The 22,834-nt window shown below is 42.5% G+C and overlaps 1 protein-coding gene and 1 long non-coding RNA gene across 2 annotated transcripts in view; both read left to right on the top strand.

The window, feature by feature from the left end:
- rxfp2l (relaxin family peptide receptor 2, like) overlaps positions 1-22,834 on the top strand; it is a 79,841-nt gene that overhangs the window by 49,067 nt on the left and 7,940 nt on the right. The window contains exons 8-15 of the mRNA XM_063202154.1: positions 7,902-7,973; positions 8,517-8,591; positions 9,945-10,016; positions 14,898-14,969; positions 15,287-15,358; positions 15,995-16,066; positions 16,926-16,997; positions 21,977-22,206. Of these exons, the coding sequence (XP_063058224.1) occupies positions 7,902-7,973; positions 8,517-8,591; positions 9,945-10,016; positions 14,898-14,969; positions 15,287-15,358; positions 15,995-16,066; positions 16,926-16,997; positions 21,977-22,206 (737 nt within the window). The remainder of the gene's footprint in view (positions 1-7,901; positions 7,974-8,516; positions 8,592-9,944; positions 10,017-14,897; positions 14,970-15,286; positions 15,359-15,994; positions 16,067-16,925; positions 16,998-21,976; positions 22,207-22,834) is intronic.
- Positions 229-3,542, top strand: LOC134452614 (uncharacterized). The gene is made up of 8 exons (XR_010035485.1): positions 229-289; positions 390-464; positions 728-847; positions 958-1,043; positions 1,341-1,432; positions 1,697-1,814; positions 1,925-2,007; positions 2,439-3,542. It is a non-coding gene; the product is annotated as an uncharacterized LOC134452614 (long non-coding RNA).

The following is a 22,834-nucleotide window of genomic DNA, read 5'->3' as shown; positions in this document are numbered from 1 at the left end:
GTGCAGTATTTCCGAAGACTGGTTGGTTTATATTTTTGTTAATGAAATATGTAAAGTTGTTGTGTGCACTACAGTAGTGAGACAAAAGCCTTTCATACATTTAGGTTGCCTGTATGTTTTGAAGGTGTGTCTGCAAAGCTCTGTAACGTTTTGTCTTTTTTTATCTCTTCTGCTCTGGATGGACGTCTTTCCTCTGACCTGTTACCAAGACAGCTGGATGTGTAGGAAGCTGGAACTAAGTCACTGAAGAAGTAAACCGATGAAAACCGATTTGGATTGTCTGAGAGATGTAAGTGACTGAGTTCAGGACAAATGTGTATGTCAACTGTATTGTAGGCCTATTACTTTAACAACAAAATCACAATAACTGCTTATTTGTTTGGCTGTAGGACACAAGTAAAAGGAGAAGAATGCTGCTCAGCTGGGTTGGCGAAGCTCTTGGATATCATCAGCACATGTATGAAGTAAGTTTTTTAAATGAATGCACAACAGCAGGCGTTAATGCGCGTGCACACACACACACGCACACACACACACACACACACACACAATGAGAGCTGGCCTGATATTGTTCTTTGATTCTGTGAATGTGTATGGAATGCCTACAGTACTGTCTGGTGTCACTTCAGACAATTTTGCAACGGTTTACTGTATGTTCTGTCTATTTGTCTGCCAAACTCTCAAACTTGTTGTCTTTCTTTTTGTCTTCCTCTTTGGGCACCGGTAGGCACAGAGTCATTCCGGTAGGCACAGAGTCGTTCCTCGATGGACGTGATGACCTGGCACCAAAACCGCTTAATGTGTATGAGGCTGTGTCTGCATCGAGGGAAGAACCCAGCACTGAAATGTGAGTGTATGATCCAATAATTGTAAACATGGGTGCCAGTTGTACTATATATTTCACAGTAAAATCCCAATTACTATTACTCATAGTTATTCATTCTTTTTCTGCTGTAGGACACAAATGAAAGAAGAGTACTTCTGCTCTGCTGGGTCTGCGACACTACTTATCCGAGGAGTCCTCAAACATCAAGATGTAGGAAGTAAGATCTTTATATGTCATGCATAACAGCCCATGCGTGCACGCGCGCGCACGCACACACACACACATATGCTCATACACACACGTACAAAACATGCGCATGCACACCCCACTCTACACCACACACAACCTTAAAGGAAAATCCCTACTAGTTTCAACATCCAATTATATTGTTCTCACTACCACTGGCTTGTCAGGACCCAACAACACAGTTCAGGATAAATGTGTATGTCAACTGTATTGTAGGCCTATTACTTTAACCATGAAATCACAATAACTGCTTACTTTTTGGCTGTAGGACACAAGTAAAAGGAGAAGAATGCTGCTCAGCTGGGTCGGCGGTCACACTACTTATTCAAGAAGCTCTTGGATATCATCGGCATGTATAAAGTAAGTTTTTTTATATCAATGCACAACAGCAGGCGTTAATGCGCACACACACACACACACACACACACACACACACACACACACACAATGAGAGCTGGCCTGATATTGTTCTTTGATTCTGTGAATGTGTATGGAATGCCTACAGTACTGTCTGGTGTCACTTCAGACAATTTTGCAACGGTTTACTGTATGTTCTGTCTATTTGTCTGCCAAACTCTCAAACTTGTTGTCTTTCTTTTTGTCTTCCTCTTTGTGCACTGGTAGGCACAGTCATTCCGGTAGGCACGGAGTCGTTCCTCGATGGACGTGATGACCTGGCACCAAAACCGCTTAATGTGTATGAAGCTGTGTCTGCATCGAGGGAAGAACCCAGCACTGAAATGTGAGTGTATGATCCAATAATTGTAAACATGGGTGCCAGTTGTACTATATATTTCACAGTAAAATCCCAATTACTATTACTCATAGTTATTCATTCTTTTTCTGCTGTAGGACACAAATGAAAGAGGACGTCTTCTCTGCTGGGTCTGCGACACTACTTATCCTAGGAATCCTCAAACATCAGGATGTAGGAAGTAAGATCTTTTTTATGTCATGCATAACAGCCCATGCGTGCACGCACACACACACACACACACACACACACACACACACACATACAAAACATGCACGTGCACACTCCACTCTACACCAAACACAGATAAACACACACAACCTTAAAGGAAAATCCCTACTAGTTTCAACATCTAATTATATTGTTCTCACTACCACACTGGCTTGTCAGGACCCAACAGCCTCTTTTTTCCAGCCCTGTCCGTCATCTCATTCTAATGAGTGCATGATCTGTTTACATATAAAACAGACATAGCGTGTAGCACCCAAAATGCACATGCAGTCAAGTCAAAAATAACATATATATAATTTCCCTAAACCATATTTATGATGACTGAGATGGAAGAGCCATGTCTTAATCATTAACACTTTTCTTTTGTTTTGCTTTTTCAAGACTTATGGTGAGATGCCAAGAGCCGCCATGAGGGATATGCAACCTGCAGCTTCACCATGCTTTTGGGAGATCATGTACTACGTGAACCTTGAGTATCTACAAGCCAGCTACTTTAAGTTCTTGAAAGGGTAGTGATGTCATTCAAGCCAGATCACGAGACAAGGTCCTGTACAAACTGTCAATCTAAATGTTGCGACATCCCTGTCAGTTCTTTTGGACTGAATACATGCTGTGTTTGAAATATATTATTCGGATAACTCCCCATCAGGGAATACCTTGTCTGTTAATGACGGATGGACATGCCATTGACATGCCGTGCACACTTTGATGTTTTTTATTTTAATGTTTTCTATGTTTTCCAATGTTCTTTTTTAATTTATGTTCTGTTATATGCTGGTTATGTAAGTACTGTATGGAATGTAGTGACTGTAGAGACCAAGACAAATTTCAACCTGGGGACAAAAAGTTCACACCACTCTGTTAGCGCAGTTATGGATGCACTGTAAATTTTGTAATTAACCAAAAGTACGGTGAGAAGCCTGTTTGTGCAGATGGACCTGCTGGCGGGCCTGTTTACTCATAGCTAAAAAGCAACATATTATCTGTGCAAAAGCACATGGGCTCTTCGAAAAGGGGTTAAACATTTTAATGTGCTGTTTTACAGCGTGCTATACAAAAGGTAAGGTGAAACTAATTTTTTGAAATTCTATAATTGTACAGTGTCACTGAAATCAAATGGTGCATTGGTAAAACTGAACCATTTCCTTTAATCCCGTTTAGCAGAGCCTATGTTTGAACTATACTGTCACCAATATTGTAATGACTGAGTTTTAACCTGTTACTTAAGGCTCTTGGTAATGTCATAGCAATGTTGCTATGATGTAGTTGAGTCTTTTCAGTCATGAGTGATCAGTCTTGCTGATAACCCGTCTTTGCAAAGAGGCTACAAAGATGCATGTAAATTCAATTAAGGTTTTATTGCTCCAATGCTATCATGTGTTAATGCTACACTGCTGTGATTTGCATCTTTATAGTATACTTTTATGAAATGTATTGTTAATTATCTTCATTGTTCAGCAATAAAAAAAAAGATCTGAAATATTATGCATTCTTGTATTTTGTTTTTTTAAAATTGATCTTAATTAATGCATTGGTCAACAATTCTGGTATATTTCACCCTAATGTAATAATGTTAAGTCATAATTGTTTTTTGTAAATCCCCTTGCAATTTAAATACCCAATATTGGGTTAAAGTATGAACCCAACAAAGAAGTCAATATGACCCAACAATGTGGTAGCAGGTCTGACCCATTTATTGGGTTCTTTTAACACACAAATTGGGTCAGAATGACCCATTTAGTTGGTTTAGGGGAATGACCCAATGTGAGGGTTAAAATATTTTAACCCAGCCAAAGGGTAGGCCCAATACTGAACCAGGGCCTGGGTCAGATAATAACCCAATTTGGGTTGTTTTTGACCCAGGCTTTTTAAGAGTGAGGATGATTCACTACTGCAAGGGTATAACAATAATGGTGCTGTATAGAAATGGCTGTTCCATGCAACGCCTTTTTCATTTGACACTGCCCTCTTTCTATCTCTCTCTGTCTCTCTGTCTCTCTGTCTGTCTCTGTCTCTGTCTCTGTCTCTCTCTCTCTCTCTTTCTCTCTCTCTCTCTCTCGCGCGCGCGCGTGCCGGCGTTGTTCACAGTATAGTGGCTAGGGGGATTTAGTGACATTATTGATCGTGAGTTGCCCCTATTCCTCTTTCTCCTCTCCTCTGCTGATGCTAAGCCTCTGAGCATCAGTAAGAAGTTACAAGGTACATTCAGGCTGACTGAGAATCATGATTGTTGTCCATTCCCACACCTAATCTCGAACTGGCTTACATGTTCACGCCACGAGTAGAAGCGTTCGAGAACCGTAAAGTTGTTCCGCCATGCGACCGCGAGCTGAAAAATACTCTTTTTTTTCCTCCGCATACCTTGACGACAGCGTGGACGTCAGTAGGTTCATCCAGGTAACACACATGTGCAGGACAGTTCATTCATTTTCATTTATTAGCTTACTTGACAGGGGCCATGTACAAGACAATTCTGGTCCCATTGCACAGGGTTGTCACATCCCACATGTGTGTTTTCATATGTGTTTGTGTGCGCTTTCGTTGTTGACAGTACAATGGATAGGGGAAATAAATGGTATTATTGAGTGTGAATTGGCCCCATTCCTCCTCCTCCTCCTCCTCCTCCTCCTCCTCCTTCCCCCTCTGCTGCTGCTTCTTCCTCCGCCTCCTCCTCCTTCCTCCTCCTCCTCCTTCCTCCTTCTGCTGCTGCTGAGCCTCTAAGCGTCAGTCAGGAGTTAATGTGATGGGAATGGGTAGTGGGGCCCATTGCACCACGCTTGTCACATCCCCGTCACACGGATGTGACGACCACCACAATATGTCACGGAGCTGCCTATTTGGACAAGCAATAACTCCCGCAGCTACAATTGATCAGAGGGAAGCAATATAGAAGTATAGCCCACGTGAGACTAATGTTGCTCCCTCCAAGCAATTGCGACCCGCTGAAGCAGGAAGAAATGCTTCTTTCTCTGTGTGTGTGTATGTGTGTGTGTGTGTGTGTGTGTGTGTGTGTGTGTGTGTGTGTGTGTGTGTGTGTAACTTCCCGCGAAAAAGCAGGGAAATCTAAAACTAAACAAAAGAGTTGCTATGGAGGTGGTGTGTGTGTGTGTGTGTGTGTGTGTGTGTGTGTGTGTGTGTGTGTGTGTGTGTGTGTGTGTGTGTGTGTGTGTGAATTGTATGTGTGTGTATTTTTTTGTGTGCACATGTCTACGTGTAGCCTATGCATGTCTGTTTCTCTGTGCGCCTGTGGTTGTGTGTGGAGAGTGCATAGTAATTGTCGTCCACTACAGGGAGTGCAGTGTTTGTCCAGATGCAGGTGTAGACTCGCCAGGTATATCCTGCCATCCCATGGACAAAAGCACAGGCCTCTTATAAAGGCCTAAAGGCTGCCAAGTCTCTCACTGGCCCTTTTACCTCCTCACAGCAGCAGCTCTTCCTTTATGGCGTCACACACACACACACACACACACACACACACACACACACACACACACACACACACACACACACACACACACACACACACACACACACACACACCATTTGACGGATACAAAAGCCATCCATTCCAGCAGCACCTGTGTCTATTACCAATGGACAGATCGGCTGTCAAGTGGAATCAGAGAATTGAGTCTGACGGCTTGTGTGTCACAAAGAAGAAAGACATGCGGAAATATCTATAATTATTAACGGCTGTTAAATTTTGATAATGTGGTGTCATCAAAGGTTTTTAGTCTGACATTGGAATGATGTCATAACCATGGATGATTCACCATATGCCATTTCAAATTCACTTTGAATTCCCTCTGCTTGTGCATATATATCTAATCAAATCTAAATATGGGTGAAAGGTCCACTGAATGGAATGGGTAACATAGCCGTAACTACCATTGAGGACACAGAGGTCATGTCCTCTGTATTTTTTTTCAGAAATGTAAAATTGATCTATGATTAAAATCAATTGACCTCTGCATTTGAAAATGTCTCGTTACAGCCCCTATGGGCAATATCCCGTTTTCTAGTATATTATTACAGTTTGCTATATAATTACAACCCAATGCAAGGTATGTCGGGTGGCCGTAGACATTTTGATAATGAAACAGCCTCAAAAGGATCCTGGCCTGATTTTAGGATGGTGTTCATTCAATTCCTACAGATACTTCACAGCACTTAGTTTTAATTTGACCATGACTTTCCACTCCTCTTTTCAGGATACAGTAGTTTGTATGCATTGCATATACTAAAACATACTGTAGGCTAGCATGTGAAAAAAGCATAAATCAAATCAAAGTGTCAATGAAAGGCCCAGTGAAGGGAATTGACCACATCCCATCATCACTCTCAGAAATAAAGGTACAGAACTCGTTGCTGTGGTAGTACCTTCAATTGGAGTACCATTATGTCGCTTGATTGGTACCCCAAAAAAGAGGCGTGTTCAGTTTCTTGCAACGTCGACAGATGTGTATCTGTCACCTCTTTTTTGAGGTACCACCCAATCGACGCAATGGTACTCCCCTTGAGGGTACTGTCACAGTGTTCTGTACCTTTATTTCTGAGAGTGCATTCAGAAGGTTTCCATTTCATTACAGCCCCCTCAATGTATGGTAGACTCTTGGAAAGAAAAAAGAAAGAGTTGCCTGGGTGGTTGACGGAAACCACTTTCAAATGACAGCATTGTCACATTTCCTTCACCAAGATTTAAATAGCTGCGGATAGCCATGTAATAAGTGTGTCCATGTACGGTATAAAGAGTTTGGTAATACCATGTGAAAATGCCATGGGGATCCATAGGGATATGAAGAGGGAAGAATGATTCAAAACCAAGTCCTGCATCACTGTGTGGGGGATATTCACCATTTTGCTTTGCATTATCCCTATTTATAACTCAAAGCACACACCAAAGGATATAACTCTGGTCCACATACTGTATGTATTTTGCCTAACAGTCAAAGTGGGGTCATTGCCAATTTTCTCATTTTTCGATCCAGCCTTGGCTCTGGCGGCGGGGCACTGGACTGCTATGCCAGCGACCCGGGTTCTTTGCCGAACCTTCCCCATCTCTCCCCACTCATTTACTGTCTCTCCTCCATTCTCCTATCTCAAAAAATAAATAAATATGCAAAATAAAATGGTTTTTTTTTTTTTAAATCTCATTTTTCTTCAAGCAAAAAGGGGTGTGACGTGTTGCTTCATTTCTTCATTACAGCATAATATACAGTAGAAAATGATTGCTGTGGTGCACATAATTTGCTGTGGTGACTAATTGCCCTCGCATTTTCATTGAGGTCATTTTTATCTACATTACATTTTTAATCATCTACAGCAGTGTTTCTCAAAGTGGGACGGAAGCCCCCCTAGGGGGCCGCGGAGGTATTGGAGGGGGGGTGCATGAAGTTAGAAGGACAGTCCATATGACAGCACTGACAGTTGACCAATCATAACGCAGTGTTCAGTAGGACCTCACCAATCAGAGCCCATTCCAGAAGGTTACAAGGCGTAAATGGAGTTGGACAACATGAAAGGGATTGTGTGTATCAATTATGTATGGGGTATTGATCTATTTAAGCACATCATAAAAACTATTATTACAACAGTAATTACAGTGCATAATTACTCATTTATACAGAGAGGGAAAAATAAGCTGTGAAAAGGTCCCCATCAAAGTTAATTACATTTCCTTTCTCCTCAAATGTTGTCACCTTCTAATTTCTTCCCATTGCTGGTATAATTAAAGGGTGTTATTTTGGCTTAGCCCCCACAGTTGGCGATTACACAGAGTTAATTTTAGAGCGATTAGCAGACATGTATTTTTAAAGAGCTTCTCTACTTTCATTGCCTCTACAGCATCCTTGATGAGAACGAGATAAGCTCATTGCGGCACCGTGCCTTTGAAGGGCTGCAGTCGTTATATTACCTGTGAGTATCCATCCCAGCACTCCAATTAACCACACGCCAATTACCCACAAACATCAAACGCCACCATTTCACCATTACCTTCTCAATGTAAATGTGTGTGTGTGTGTTTACTTGTGTGCATTTGTGCCTGTGTGGTTGTGAGTGTGCGTGTGTGTGTGTGTGTGTGTGTGTGTGTGTGTGTGTGTGTGTGTGTGTGTGTGTGTGTGTGTGTGTGTGTGTGTGTGTGTGTGTGTGTGTGTGTGTGTGTGTGTGTGTGTGTGTGTGTGTGTGTGTGTGTGTAATAGGTATTAGGGAGTCAATGTGGTCAATGTGTCAGCGAGTCAAAGACTTCTTAGTTCTATTTTTTTATCTTTGTTCTATAAAAATGTGTTATACATTGACCAAACTGTGTGTGTGTGTGGGCGTGCATGCATGCTTGTGTGTGTGCGTGTGTGTGTGCGTGCGCGTGCGCGTGTGTGTGTGTATGCGTGTGTGTGTGTGTATGTGTGTGTGTGTGTGTGTGTGTTTTCTCCATGTGGTCACATGACATTGGATTCCCTGCAGATCCTTAGTGAATAATTCCATGGAGCAGCTTCCAAGGACGTCCTTCTGCCTGGAAATGCCTCGGCTACACTGGCTGTGAGTCACTCACACACACACACACACAAACACACACACACACAAACACACATACACACACACACACACACACACACAAACACACACATACACACACACACAACGCAAACACACACACACACATTTGTACGCACGCACGCACGCACGCACACACACACACACACACACACACACACACACACACACACACACACACACACACACACACACACACACAAACACAAACACACACACACACACATTTGTATGCATGCACACACGCACGCACGCACATACACACACACGCGCGCGCGCGCACACGCACACGCACATGCATTTGCATGCAACTCCAGCCCATGTAGAGACTAGTTATAATTGTTTTAGTAAATACACGGACTGGTTGACATGAATTTATGCATGCATACATTTTCCATAATGTAATTTATTTTCAAATAAGTAATTGATTTTGTACTGGGTAATCACATCAAACCATTCTACATTTCCATTTCACTGATAATAATAAACATGTTTAATTTCTCAACTCTAGCACTAGCATTTTTTGTGCATTTAATTGAGTTCATTGTCACACTAATCACATTAATTAATGTGTTTTTTTCAACAATTTAAAATGTATGAACTCATTTCTGGGTTATATTTGCCAAGTTGCTATGGGTTAAAAAAAACTTTTTCTCACAGACACAGAGAGAGAGGGGGGGGGTAGAGCCATTTCCATCAAGTTGCATATTTTCTGTTTACTGAGTCAAAAAATGAGACTGAATGGAGGAAAATACAGCATTCTGAAAGTGTGTGTGTGTGTGTTGGGTGTTCCCTAGTATAGCGACGACACAAATGGCCAAACTCAGCTTCTGATTGGTCCACCTTCCAGGGCAGCTCCACAACTCCCTGTGACAGCTTAGATTTAGGCATGGTTTTGGTCTAGGCACAATTTCCACCAATCCCTTGCTTATTTTGCTGTTCTTGGTAAAAGGAAGTTCGACCAATCACCATCTGGAGAAGAATTAGTTCTGCATGGGTGTGTGTGTGTGTTTTGTGAAGCAATTTGAACTGAATTTGCCTTGCTTTGCCTTTCTATGTGTGTGTGTGTGTGTGTGTGTGTGTGTGTGTGTGTGTGTGTGTGTGTGTGTGTGTGTGTGTGTGTGTGTGTGTGTGTGTGTGTGTGTGTGTGTGTGTGTGTGTGTGTCTGTGTGTGTGTGTGTGCGTGTCTGTGTGCGCATGCAAGCGTGCCTGGTTCTGTGTACGTGCGTGCGCGCATGCATGGGTGTGACTGTGTGTGTGCGTGCGTGTGCGTGTGCGTGTGTGCGTGTGCGTGCGTGCATCGTGCATGCGTGCGTATGTGTTCTTGCCCTCTGACAGGGACCTGGAGGGGAACAGGATAGCTTCTCTGAGTGAGGCCAGTTTCCAGGACTGCACCACTTTACAAGTCCTGTGAGTTCAATGTGCATCACCATCCACAGCCATGCCTCTAATTCTCTCTATCTCTCTCTCTCTCTCTCTCTCTCTCTCTCTCTCTCTCTCTCTCTCTCTCTCTCTCTCTCTCTCTCTCTCTCTCTCTCAAACACACACACACACACACACACACACACACACACACACACACACACACACACACACACACACACACACACACACACTATCTTTTTCTACCTCTATCTCCTCTCACACTGTAACTGTCTCTTTTAACTTCTTTTTTCCTTTTTTCTTTTTTTCTTCTCATTTTTTCTTTCTCCCTCCTTTTGCTGTCTCAGCTCTGCCTCTTCATCTCCCTCTCCCTCTCTCTCTCTCTCTCTCTCTCTCTCTCTCTCTCTCTCTCAGGTTAGGGTTGGGGTCTGTCTCCATATCTAACTTCCTCTGGCTACATCTATCTGAAGAGCTTAGTTGTGAAATGACTTAAACAGCATTTTTTGACTTTCTTCTGAATTCTTTCTTCTTTCTTTCTTCTTTCTTACCATTAAGATACTTTGAGAACATACTTTTAAACCTAAATAAAATGCATTTTGTTTGCAAAGTGACCTATCCGACAAGCCTGTTTGTTTGCAAAATAACGTCTGATAGACCACTTCGCTTGCATCTCAGGCGATTTTGGAGCTGCGAAAACTGCTTGAATCTGCCATCGATAAACTTGTAGAAATAAACAAAGCGTATCAGATCAAAAAAATAACTAGCTATCAATGACGGCCTGCATGTTGTGTCAGTCATTTTGTAATGGAAAAATCAAATATTGTCCATATGCTCATGCTAATTTATTTTTATAACTTAAGTTGTTTGGCAGCTGTAGGGTAGATGTGCTGCATTGGGTATTGGGTATCATTTTCAACCCATATTTATGAACTATTATGACCCAAAGTTTATCAAAAACACATTATTGATTTTGAAAACATGCATTCCTGGCCTTAAATTTGCTCAAGTAATAAGTCTGATAAAATAATAGTGTGAATGAATTTGATTTTTAATGCCCAATAGAAAAACTTCCCAGACATTTCCGAAATTGATATACCTAAGTCACTATTGAAGCTCTTCATCACCAACATCTAATGTCTTTACCCATCTTTCTTCCTCTATTTGTCTTCCTTTCCCATTCCCCTTTCCTCTTCTATGGAGCTGCTTTTCTTTTTCTATTTCCTCACTTACAACCATCTAAACCCCCAAGAGTTCCCTACTCACCTCTAGGTTCCTCACGAATACCGTCATAATTGCACACATGGCGGCATTCTATCACACACCACCTATATCACACCACACCACCTAAGCACAGACCATATATCGATTGTGTACTGTAACAACTGTAGGATATAGGTAGCCTCCCAAAAGATTCACACACCTTTCTTCCTGTTCACTCCACACTTTCAGTAATTGCTCTGTTTTTTGTGTCTTTCTGTTTATTCTCTTCTCCTTTCATACTGTCCTTTATTCCTTCTTGCATGTTTGTGACTACACAACACACTGGCAAACCTGCAGTTTTGAAGATATAGTAGGTGTGCTCAACAATGAAATCAAAGGGACTGCAAGATACCGTACATTGCTGCTATTCTGGATAGTCAGACTATACCCTGAAATGTTTAGCTCCGACTGCACCGCATGGTTAAGAAAGATAAGAGCTGTGGATCAGACCAAACCATTCTCATTAAATCTGCCTGTTATGACCAAGAACAGTAGGCCTAACAGCGACTAACTGATCCTAAACATGACTAATCGCCCCAATCGTTCAAACAGTTTTCCATCCTTTTGTGACTGACGTCCAAAGGTGCAGCGCTCAACCAACTAGCCAGGCAAAAATATTATCTGCCACTTGGCGGGTTTGTCTAGTTAGTTTACTGAACTGTAAGCATATTTACATACTTAATTTAACAAGCTGCCAGAAGTATGTCTAACCACCCAACACAAAACTGCTCCAGACACAAAGAGCAAAGAAGAGAAAGGGTGTGCCAACTGTGTGTGAGCTTCAGAAAGAATTCTGCGAAAGAAAGGCTAATGAATTGGTAATGAATTCAGGAAGGGATCGTCTTAGATGTAGTATGTACGGTAGTTTTTGGAAGTTTCTCAGTCCAACTTTGATAAGCCTCCTCCATCATACTGTTGGCAGCACTGACAGCTGGCTTTGTGATCCCAAGGACCTCATTTCACTCTCTCAGGATGGTTTTACAAAGGGACATGAGCTAAAAAGTCCAGGAAGTTTGGAACTCTTTCACATCGTTTAGATGGTCCAGGAAGACGGGAAGTCTTGTGAGATTAAGTGTCAAAATTAAAGCTGCTTAAATGGTTCTGTCAATCTATGGATTACTTTGTGGAAAGTGAGGTTTTGTTGAAGGTTGAACCAACTACATATTTGAAAGGCTTTTCACATTAAAATATCTCTATAGGCGTCAAAAGGTTCTTTAAGAGCTTTGGCCTCTGAAGTGATGGGCAGCCTTGATGTAATGGTTTGGGAGCTGGACTGCAGGTTCAACCCCCACCCTTACCAATCCCCTCCTCCATGCATGGCTGAGGTGCCCTTGGGAAAGGCACCTATCCCCATATGGTTCCAGGGACTGTAATCAATACCAGAGATTCTAGGAGTATAATAGAGATATGCCAATGTAATAGGCTGCTATGGGCACCTAAGGTGACCAGGTTCTGGTGGTGCATATCATAGTACTCTTAGAAGGAATAGAACAGTCCTTAGGTCTGCCTAAAGGGATTGCAACCCCCACCCCCCCCCTCCCCCCCTTGCAACAGTAGAACCCGGAAACAATGGGCCAACGGAACCGCTCTCTTATCCACTCTCTCTGTAATATCTGTAAGTCGCTTTGGATAAAAGTATCAGCTAACATGTGATGTAATAATGTAATGTAAATGTTCTTTGAAGTTCTGAATGTTCTTCAATGCCAATGCTCTAGAACTAGAACCTTCAGGTCTCGTGTTTTAATGATGTAGTCAATAGCAAATGCACTGCATTAATATTTTTCATAAATACGCTTAATGCTCCTTTAAAAAAAAAATACTGTATAGTAGTTTGATCAGAGTTTGCAGGGTGATTGGCAGCTGTCAACTGACCTTTCTCCCACCTTCTCAAAGATTTAAACCCTCCTGCTCATCCACCTGTGAAGCTTCACAAATTATCCCACCCTAAGCCTTACTCCATTATTGCCCTAGTGGCTAAGCTTCCTAAACCCTTCTGTTACCTCAACACTGTGTAATCTCTACCTAAACCATTCTAGAACCAAGGCCAGGTACCATACAACATGTATGTTCACTGTAAGCCAAGCACATAACGGTATGGGCGAAAGAGTGAAGAATCTAAACTATTCTGAATTCCTCACATTCAAATGCATACAGCCTAGCCAAAAGGCTCTATAGCAAGGTAATCTTTTATCTGCTGTAGTCTTTTGTCAGCTTTCTTTTCGTGATTGTCTCTTTTAAAATAGTGAAATGGTAAAAGTCTGCATTCTGATGCGAGATCTAGCCTACTTACATTGGTCACTGCCCTGGGTAATAGAGAAATGCTTCCTTGCTGTTAACGTGTAGGCCTATTATTTTAGGTCATTACATACATTCAGACATACAGACGTACAACATGATGTGAGTTATTTGATGATTTCCCATATGTTTTCATCCTTATTCTGTCTCATCACAGATGGCATACATTTGTGTTTACATTCAGTAAACGGGTTGGTTTATTGTCTTAAGACTTAATGGATCGGAGAGTGGAGAGTGGAGACTAGTGACATTTGCGAACTCTCAGACAGAAAAAAAAAGTTTCAATAATCGAGGTTGAACTTTTGACTTTTGTAGTTTATGCTTTCTGCCAGTTAGATTGTAAGATGCAGCCTGAAAAATAGCATTTAGGCTGAAGAGTGGATGGATTTACCATCCCTATAGACTAGAGGATGTTGCGGACTACATGTTTTTCAACAGCTCCAAATTCAATCTGACAGAGCGAATACTTATTCAATATGCTTCTGTAGGCACGACCGCTCATACAGACAGCTAACGAGCGCAGTGCAGTGCGTAAAAGGTTGTCAGGTCTTGATGCTCCGGCACTTCTCGAGCTTGTTAGGAGCGGAATATGTCTGCTGTCTAATATGGCTGCTGTGTTGTACATCAGACAGTCCAAACTCAGTGTTCATTATAAATTGCAATGAGTCTATTACATAAACCAGATGTTTACTGTTAATGTTTACCAAGTCTCACCAGCACCAGCCTTTACGCCTGAGATATGCTTGCTGTGTGACCTAATTTACTCGTACAACTGTGTGCAAACAAGTTTACCCACGTATTGCAGAACTATCACAGCACTACACTACACTCAATATTGGAGGTGTCATCTAAGGGGCAGACGTCCCATCAAGGTTCTCATTAATATTTTCTATTGTATATTTTGCATTGTTTTGACTCTACCACAACCTCACCATGAAAGATAAGAAGATGCCCTCAAGCAGTGTTGTGCGCACACATCTGCATCTTTTCTACCTACCACTGTCTGAGTGCTACAAAACATTCCATTTTTTTTGTTTTCTTTGCATGCATGTTTGATGTCTGCATCTTTTCTACCTACCCCTGTCTGAGTGCTACAAAACATTCCATTCTTTTTAGTTTTCTTTGCATGCATGTTTCTCCGTACACTACGTCTGCTCCGTCAGGAGCCAGTTTGCTTTTTGATGTTTGCACAACACTTCTTTAGACCTTGTTTTTGTATCATAAAGGATTCAGCGAACTACTTGATGCACCATAGCCTATTCTGTGCAATCATACAGATCAGCATAAAGAATACAGTGTCTTACTATTCATCTAAGTAGGCCTACTAATGTCCATTTTTTACTTTCATTCCAGTGTTCTGCGGAAAAACTGCATTGCAACCATTGAAAGGGGAACATTTTCAGCTATGCATCGACTAATAGAATTGTACGGGTAACAACACACACACAAACACACACATTCACTCACACACACACACACACACACACACACACACACACACACACACACACACACACACACACACACACACACACACACACACACACACACACACACACACACACACACACACACACACACACACATTCACACTGTGTTGACATTTGCACCATTATCAACACCGCTCACCTCTTTCCACAAGCACACCTATTCAGCTATTCTTACAACATACCTGTAATACCGTTCATTTTTGAGTATTCAAGCTTAAGGAGGTGTTCCGTTTTTATTGTTGTTTTTTCCAGAGACCTGTCCGTCAACAAACTCCAAACACTCCCTCCTCCATTATTTGAGAATTTGAAGAGTCTTCAGCAGCTGTAAGTGGCATTGTTGCAGATCGGTGCAGTTGGAAATGTTACGTTGTGCAAGCAGAAATACCTAGAATTCAAATGCATCTCAAAAATGTCTGACATATTGTGGGAGCACTTCCACAAACAGTGTGTGAATTTCAACACTTAAGGGTTTTTTTTGCCTTAGACATGTAAAAGTTTTATCTTATCATATCTTTTACATCTCTTACAAATTATAAAACTTTTACATGTCTAAAGGCAAAAGAAAATCTTAAGTGAGGAGTTAAACAGTTAGACATAATGAATGTAATACATAAGTGTGTGAATGTGTTCAAGTTGCTTAATTTCCATTGACTGGGCATGGGATTGAAATTTCATTATACCACCATCATATAAACACAGACACACAGACACAGACACACACACACACACACAGACAGACACACGCACGCACGCACGCGCGCGCACGCACGCACACACACACATCCATACATCCATGCACATGCATCTTTATTGACCTCTGTGTCTGCCCATATATGTTTAATATTGTTTTTGTTTGTGTGTGTGTGCGTGCGTGCGTGCATACGTGCGTGCGTGCGTGTGTGTGCGTACATTCCTCTGTGTGTTTCTTTGTGTGTGTGCTCTCTTTGTGTCTGTGCACAGAAACATCTCAAATAATCCACTCAGCAACATATACGAAGATCAGTTTGACAGTTTGGTCAATCTCCAGTCTCTGTGAGTAACGTTTGAACTTTGAACTGAGCATGTTGTTGTTGTTGTTGTTGTTGTTGTTGTTGTTGTTGTTGTTGTTGTGGTTGTTGTTGTTGTCGCTGCTGCCACTGCTGCTTCTGCTGCTGTAGATGCTGCATGTTTGCTATCAGGCCCGCCGACAGGGGGGGGAGAAAGGGGTATAATGCCCCGGGCCCATGGAGATAGGGGGCCCAGAATTGGCTCCCCATTGCATTGTATGTGTTGAGTAAGGGGCCCTTTCAGATGACTTTGTCCCGGGCCCAGCAAAAGCTGTCAGCGGCCCTGTTTTGCTGTCATCAATTATGCAGAGTGACTAACAGGGAGATTCCCCGTCTCTGGAGCCTGTGCTGGAGAGGGAGAGGAGAGGAGGGCATCCTCTTGTCCTGGGCCCAGAGGCGATTCTAGTGTCAGTGGGGGCCCCAAGCAAAAGCCCAAAAGAATTAGTATTCGAAACAAATTTGCGCTATTATAGTTTAAAGTTTAGCTGTTTTTTACCATGTAGTGGCTTGGGGGCCCCAAGCGGCTGCCTGCCTAGCCTGGTGACAAGATTACTGTGTATACTAACCATGCATACAAGCTGTGTTGACGTTGATGTTACCACTTCTTCATAAGTCTGTTGGTCTCTAATGAAGACGTGCTAACGTCGAAACGGTCCCCCCCTCTCTCCCCCCCCCCCCCCTCTTGCCCCCATCTCTGTGTGTCTGCCTCTGTCTCTCTGTGTGTTTCTTTCATTCATCTCTCTCTCTCTTTCTCTCTCTTTCTCTCTCTCTCTCTCTCTCTCTCTCTCTCTCTCTCTCTCTCTCTCTCTCTCTCTCTCTGCTCTTCTCTTCTCTTTCTCTCTCAGGAGTATGGAGGAGGTTGAGATCCCCAACATCAGTATCCGCATGTTCAGATCCTTCAACAACTTGTCGCACATGTGCGTAAAAGTTAGTTTATTTCATCTATTTACTTCAAAGTCAGTACATTTCATCTGTTTATTTCTAAGTTCAGAGTCTCAGATCAGTACCACCCTGTCACTTCTGAACAAGACATGTGATGTATATGTATGTTTGAATTTTGTATAAAGAGACAGATTAATGCATAATTTATCTGGTGGTGAAACTGTCATCTCAAAGCATTTTACTTTTCCACAACATAGTCAAAGGGGTGTATACTAGTGATGTTCACAAACCAGTACTGATGAAAATGTCATTTGACATGCTCAACCAAGGTCGTTGAGCATGCACTCTGAATACGTGGTACTCCATCTGGTACTGTCACCTTATCAAAACCCAAATAGGCTAGCTTATCTCAGACATATGAAGCACATAATACATGAAATTAAAAGTCAGGGAACAAAATGCAGAGAATGTGCGCACATCAGTTATACAGGTGCTGGACCAAAATGAGGAAAACAGAAAAGAAACAACAAAGGTTTGCAACACTGGTCTATGTTACAAAAACATTGTGCTGTTAAACATTTGGGAACATAGATCAGTGTTGTCGACCTTCACTGTTTCTTTTCAGGAAATGGATTTCACTCTCCTTTGGGATAGGCTCCAGGGATGGTACACTCCTCCAAAAGCTAGGTATTCTGGTCATACAGGCTGGCACAACAAATACAGAACAGTCATCCGTCCTGTTCTACACAGTCTCCTCGTAACACGTCAATTTCTGACACCGTCAATTTCTGACACAGTTAATCCCTCGGCATCAAAAATTGCCCCCTGGCCAAGTTCAGGAATCACTAATATGAGTTATAAAATGTATTTTCAGATTTTAAAAATACATTTAAGTGTATTTGTTAGGCCCTACAGTACACAGTAAACACACATTTACTGAGTAATGCTAAGTCACATCCCCCATTGCCTCCCTTCATGGTTCAGTTGCAATCGGATTGTAGCAAATGTTCTTTTCATGCATGGTGTGATGGCGTATCTACAATAATAGCTTCCTAAGGTGAAGTGCATGCATGTGAAAACAATAGGACATTCATGAACAACATTTGACAGTAAACTATTTTATATGCGCATATTTTATCAGATAAAAACGCGTCATGTGGATATAGCCAGGACTGCTTGCATCTTTGCCCGGACCCAGGACAAAATAATCTGTAAGGGCCCGGCAAGGCCCACCCACCCAATGCATACACTTTAATGAGGACCAAATTATGGGGCCCTTCTCTCCCTGGGCCCGCAACTGACCCCTTTGTCATCGTCCCCTGTCGGCTTCCCTGGACATAACACAGCCTGTTCAGAAATACAATGTAAAACGATATACAGTCCATCCATAAATGACTGCTTCTCATCTCTACACAACATCCTGTGAGAGCTTTGAAGGACAGAGAGTAGACTTACCATGGTGAAAGCTTAGTGCTCATATGATTGTAAGCTGCCAGCGATGTCAAAAATAAAAGTAGAAGTAAAAAAAAAAGCATGCTATTTAAATTAGCACAGCTAACTTCACGAACTGATCTGCAGTTACTGGAGTCGATCAGCTAATTCTGTGCTGGTTGGATCAAATTTTTTGGTGGATTTCCTTTACAGGTTTTTAGGTTTTTTCCGTAACAACATCATCAATGTACCTAATTAGGTGCAGTGGAATAAGTGGCATAGCAGCTATGTAATATCATGTGCAAGTGTTGTACTTGCACCATAAATGTACTTCTGCGTTAACGTTTGAACCAGCTGCTGTATGCAGGCCTATGCGGCTTTGCACCATCATTCCGATCCAAAAGACAGCATGGATTCTACACCAAAAACTGGGGTCCTGAGCTAGGGAGCCAATCAGAGAGGGAGGAGGAGTGGAAAGGCATTGACACAAATTACTTGACAAATGGAAACTTGCAGTTGGTTTGAATAGATACAACTGACACAATTGGCTATGGGCTACGTATGCCAAATGATAAATAGTTAAGTCCCCAGACTCCACCCTCCTAATGACACAAAACCTTTGGCTCTTCGACACTACTCAGGCAAAGAGCTTGTTCAGGTACAATCTGAGCTCCATCGGGCTGGGGAACTACACCCACTTTTTCGGGAAGCAATCAACTTAAAGCATCTCCAACGGTCCTGGGTAGAGGCGTGTTCAACGTGGTTTGAGCAGAGCCGGTCTATTGGGACTAAGAAATGTTTGGTTTAAACTTTGGCACAGCCTTTCATGCCTTCGACCAGTAGCAAACTAAGGAAGGGGGGTCAACCATGCCGTTTGAGAACGTTAATTGTTATGCTCTTGGTCAGACCAAGTCTCAAAGAGATTTGAAAGTCAATGATAATCAGTCCAGTAAACCCCACCTTTCCTATGAGAAATTGCATAGGTAGACTCCAGACTATCTCACATTATGAGGAGAGTCTGGTGTTCAATAGGGAAATCAGTAATCAGTCTTTGTTGTAAAAATCTCACCATGTTTATGAAACAAATGTCCCAACATTTATTTCAGTTGAACAAGTATGTGGTGATGCCAATATGCTGTAATTTGCGATAGAATGTGGTGATGCCAATGTGCGGTCATTTGTAATGGAAGAGTACCCATCTACCCAGTGTTGCTCTCATAAATACATTCATTTCCATTGGAGCAGACGGCCGCTAGCAATCTAACCGACGCCGTGGGCAATCCCCTTACTTTGTTCAAATAGCAATGCCAGCTGCTCAACACTATCTCTTATTCATGCATTTCGCAATAAACCCATCTTCGCTATTGGCCCAAATTGGATGTTGGTGACACACACCCTCCCAACCAACCACCATCCCCCCGCCATCACCCTCCTATAATTTAGCAGTTTTATATTCTGAGGTGGCCAATTGCCTACCACCTCATTCCATCTACTTCAGCACACACACACACACATGCATGCCCACAGACAGACAGACAGACAGACAACGTATGCACATACAGACATACAGTACATACACACACGCACACAAACACTGCACACACACACAAACACACACACACTCACGCACGCACACACGCACACACGCACACACACACGCAAACACACACAGACGTGCTCTGTAATGGGCATCCACATGAACCCACAGAGGGAGGCTCTCTCCCAAATCAGCTTATAGGCACAGACCAGAGAGGCACTGAGGGCCTCCCAGCAGCACATTCTCTCCCTGATTGAAATCTCAGTGGCTTTCATCTGCCACATTGCAGCTTTAGATTTAAAAAATTTGATTTCCCTCAGGTCGCGGATGGCGCAGCGTTATCACTCACCGTGTTGGCTGTACTGTCTAAGCGCTGAATTCAAAGCACTAGGCATTGGCAGTGTTGCCAGATTGGGCGGTTACCCATCCAATTAGGCTACTTGGGATGGCCGTCTGTGGGTAAAATCGGGAAAAATTGGCCATTTGGCATTTTTTTTCTGCCGTTTAGGGCCCACAGAAATCAATGCAATTTGTTGAAATTGGGCAGAATTTAGCGCCTTTTGCGGGTTTTGAGAACCTTTTGGGCTGGATTTGATCAGACACATTTGGCAACACTAGGCATTGGCCACGAGCAGCCCTTTGGAAACTGGCATGGCAGATGACCTCATTACTGCCCTTGCAGGGTCTTGGCTAGTCCTGGTGGTTCATCTTGGTGCCATTGGGCTTCCACACTCACTCACTCTCTCTCTCTTACTTTCTCTCTCTCTCTCTCTCTCTCTCTCTCTCTCTCTCTCTCTCTCTCTCTCTCTCCCTTTCTCTCTCTCTCTCTCTCTCTCTCTCTCTCTCTCTCTCTCTCTCTCTCTCTCTCTCTCTCTCTCTCTCTCTCTGTGCTTACCATATGGCCTGGCTGTGTTGTGTTGACACTTCAGCCCACTCATTTGAAGGACCTTCTGAGGGGCATTTGACACTCTGTATGTCTCCACAGACACCTGGGCCCCCTTCAGCAATGCCAACTCCACCCACCAAAAATGTTTGCATATCAGGAGAGGCGCATCTTTGTCACCAGGCTAAGCAGGCAGCAGCTTGAGGATCCCAAGCCAGTATATGACGAAAAGCAGCTCACACTTTCAACTACAGTTGTCACGTTCATTCGTTTGAATTTATGCTTTGGGCTACTACTGATCCCAGAATCGCCTCTGCACATTTGTGCCACTTCAAGGGAGGGGAAGTGATGTCACGCAGTGCCAACAGGAATGGCAGAGAGGGCAGCTTTGGCACAGGAGATCAGAAAGGTCTGAGTGTACGCAGGTTTTGACCTTTGCATCTGTTGCTTCCTAAGCCAAATCCCCATTTCCGTCTGAGGAACTGAACGCACTGTCTCTGCACAAACACTATCCAGTAGTCCCAACCCATGGCTATTTTTTCCAGTCAGTGCTGTAAACATTGGGTAATATTGAGAAAAAGCCCCTATTGCTAGAGTGAGAGAAGTTTTCTGTTTATGTATTTATTTATTTTCCATCTATTTGTTGTTGTTTGTTACAGTGTTGCTGTTACCAGGTGGACGACTGTTGATAAACCACCGAGCTCCAAGCTCGTGGCACTCTGAAATTTCCATTAAAATTCCAGACACAATCCCTGGTCCCACATTCGTCTCCCAAAACAGCACTGTGTGTCTGACTCAGAATCCCCACCAGGGGAAAAAAGTCCTTTTTTACTTTTTTTTCACCGTAGCAAAAAAAAGAGATAAACTCAACTGGTGTCCTCAGTCTCTTCACAGCAGCCTCTAAATGAAATGGTTTTGTCACACCCCATGGAGTTAGCCGGAACAAAGCGCAGAAAATAAAATAGATAAATAAAAAAATAAAGTGAAGAAAAATCACAGGAAAAGGACAAGTCTTCAAATAGTCTAAATAATACCCACCACTGAGATCTGTGGAAAAAAGTAACGTAAAAAAGTAACAGTGAGTTCAGTCACTGCAATCAAACACAACGGCAATGTTTTGCTGTTTTGTTTTTTTTAATGTTTGTCTTTTTCTATGTCTTCAGCTATTTCAAGCGCTTTGAATATTGTGGCTACTCCCCGACTGTACGGAGTTGCAAGCCGAACACTGATGGCATCTCCTCGTTCGAGAACTTGCTGGCCAACATCATCCTCCGGGTGTTCGTGTGGGTCGTGGCCTTTGTCATCTGCTTCGGAAACATCTTCGTCATCTGCCTACGCTCCTGCATAGCCAGCGAGAATCAACACCACACCATGGCCATCAAGTCTCTCTGCTGTAAGTCTGTGCAATAACGTACTATGTCAGTGGGTCAAATGTGCAACTATAAAATGTGGTGTTAATTCGACACTCAGAGAGGTAATCTGGCACCAAATACATTCCAGAAGACTCTCATTGAGTGCCAGCCATTTTCAAATTCAGACCGGGGGGTTGCCTGTTTTTTTTTCAAAATTTGAGTGATTTTTCAAGAGCCATAAAAAATTGAGTTCTTTGTCCATGTGAACAACAAACATGCCAGATCAACGTGTTAGGCCCCACTCCCCCATAAAAAAATGCAATTGACTTGATATCAAGTCTTTGGCACTGTGCCATACATTCTGAAAAGACTCGTTTTCAAGTCCATGGCACTCAAAGAGCTACGTGTTGAATTAATTCTGCAAATTTACTGTGTACAGACATCTGTGTGTGCACTCTTTTTGGGTGTTGCTTTGACCTTATTTAGCACAAGATAGATAAGTGAGAATGCATATTTATGTTCATTCTCATTGTCATTCTCATTTCCACACATCAGAGTGCCGGAATTAGTGATTATTATTTTACATTTTAAATGAACGGAATAACATTGTTAAATCAGTGGAAGCAAATGCACCCACCTGGATAATACTGAGTGACTAATTATTCACTT

This window comes from Engraulis encrasicolus, chromosome 7 (genome assembly GCF_034702125.1).
Source record: "Engraulis encrasicolus isolate BLACKSEA-1 chromosome 7, IST_EnEncr_1.0, whole genome shotgun sequence".
NCBI classification, from domain to species: Eukaryota; Metazoa; Chordata; class Actinopteri; order Clupeiformes; family Engraulidae; genus Engraulis; species Engraulis encrasicolus.
The sequence above is the reverse complement of the archived record's forward strand: the minus strand, read 5'-3'. Positions and strand labels throughout refer to the sequence as shown.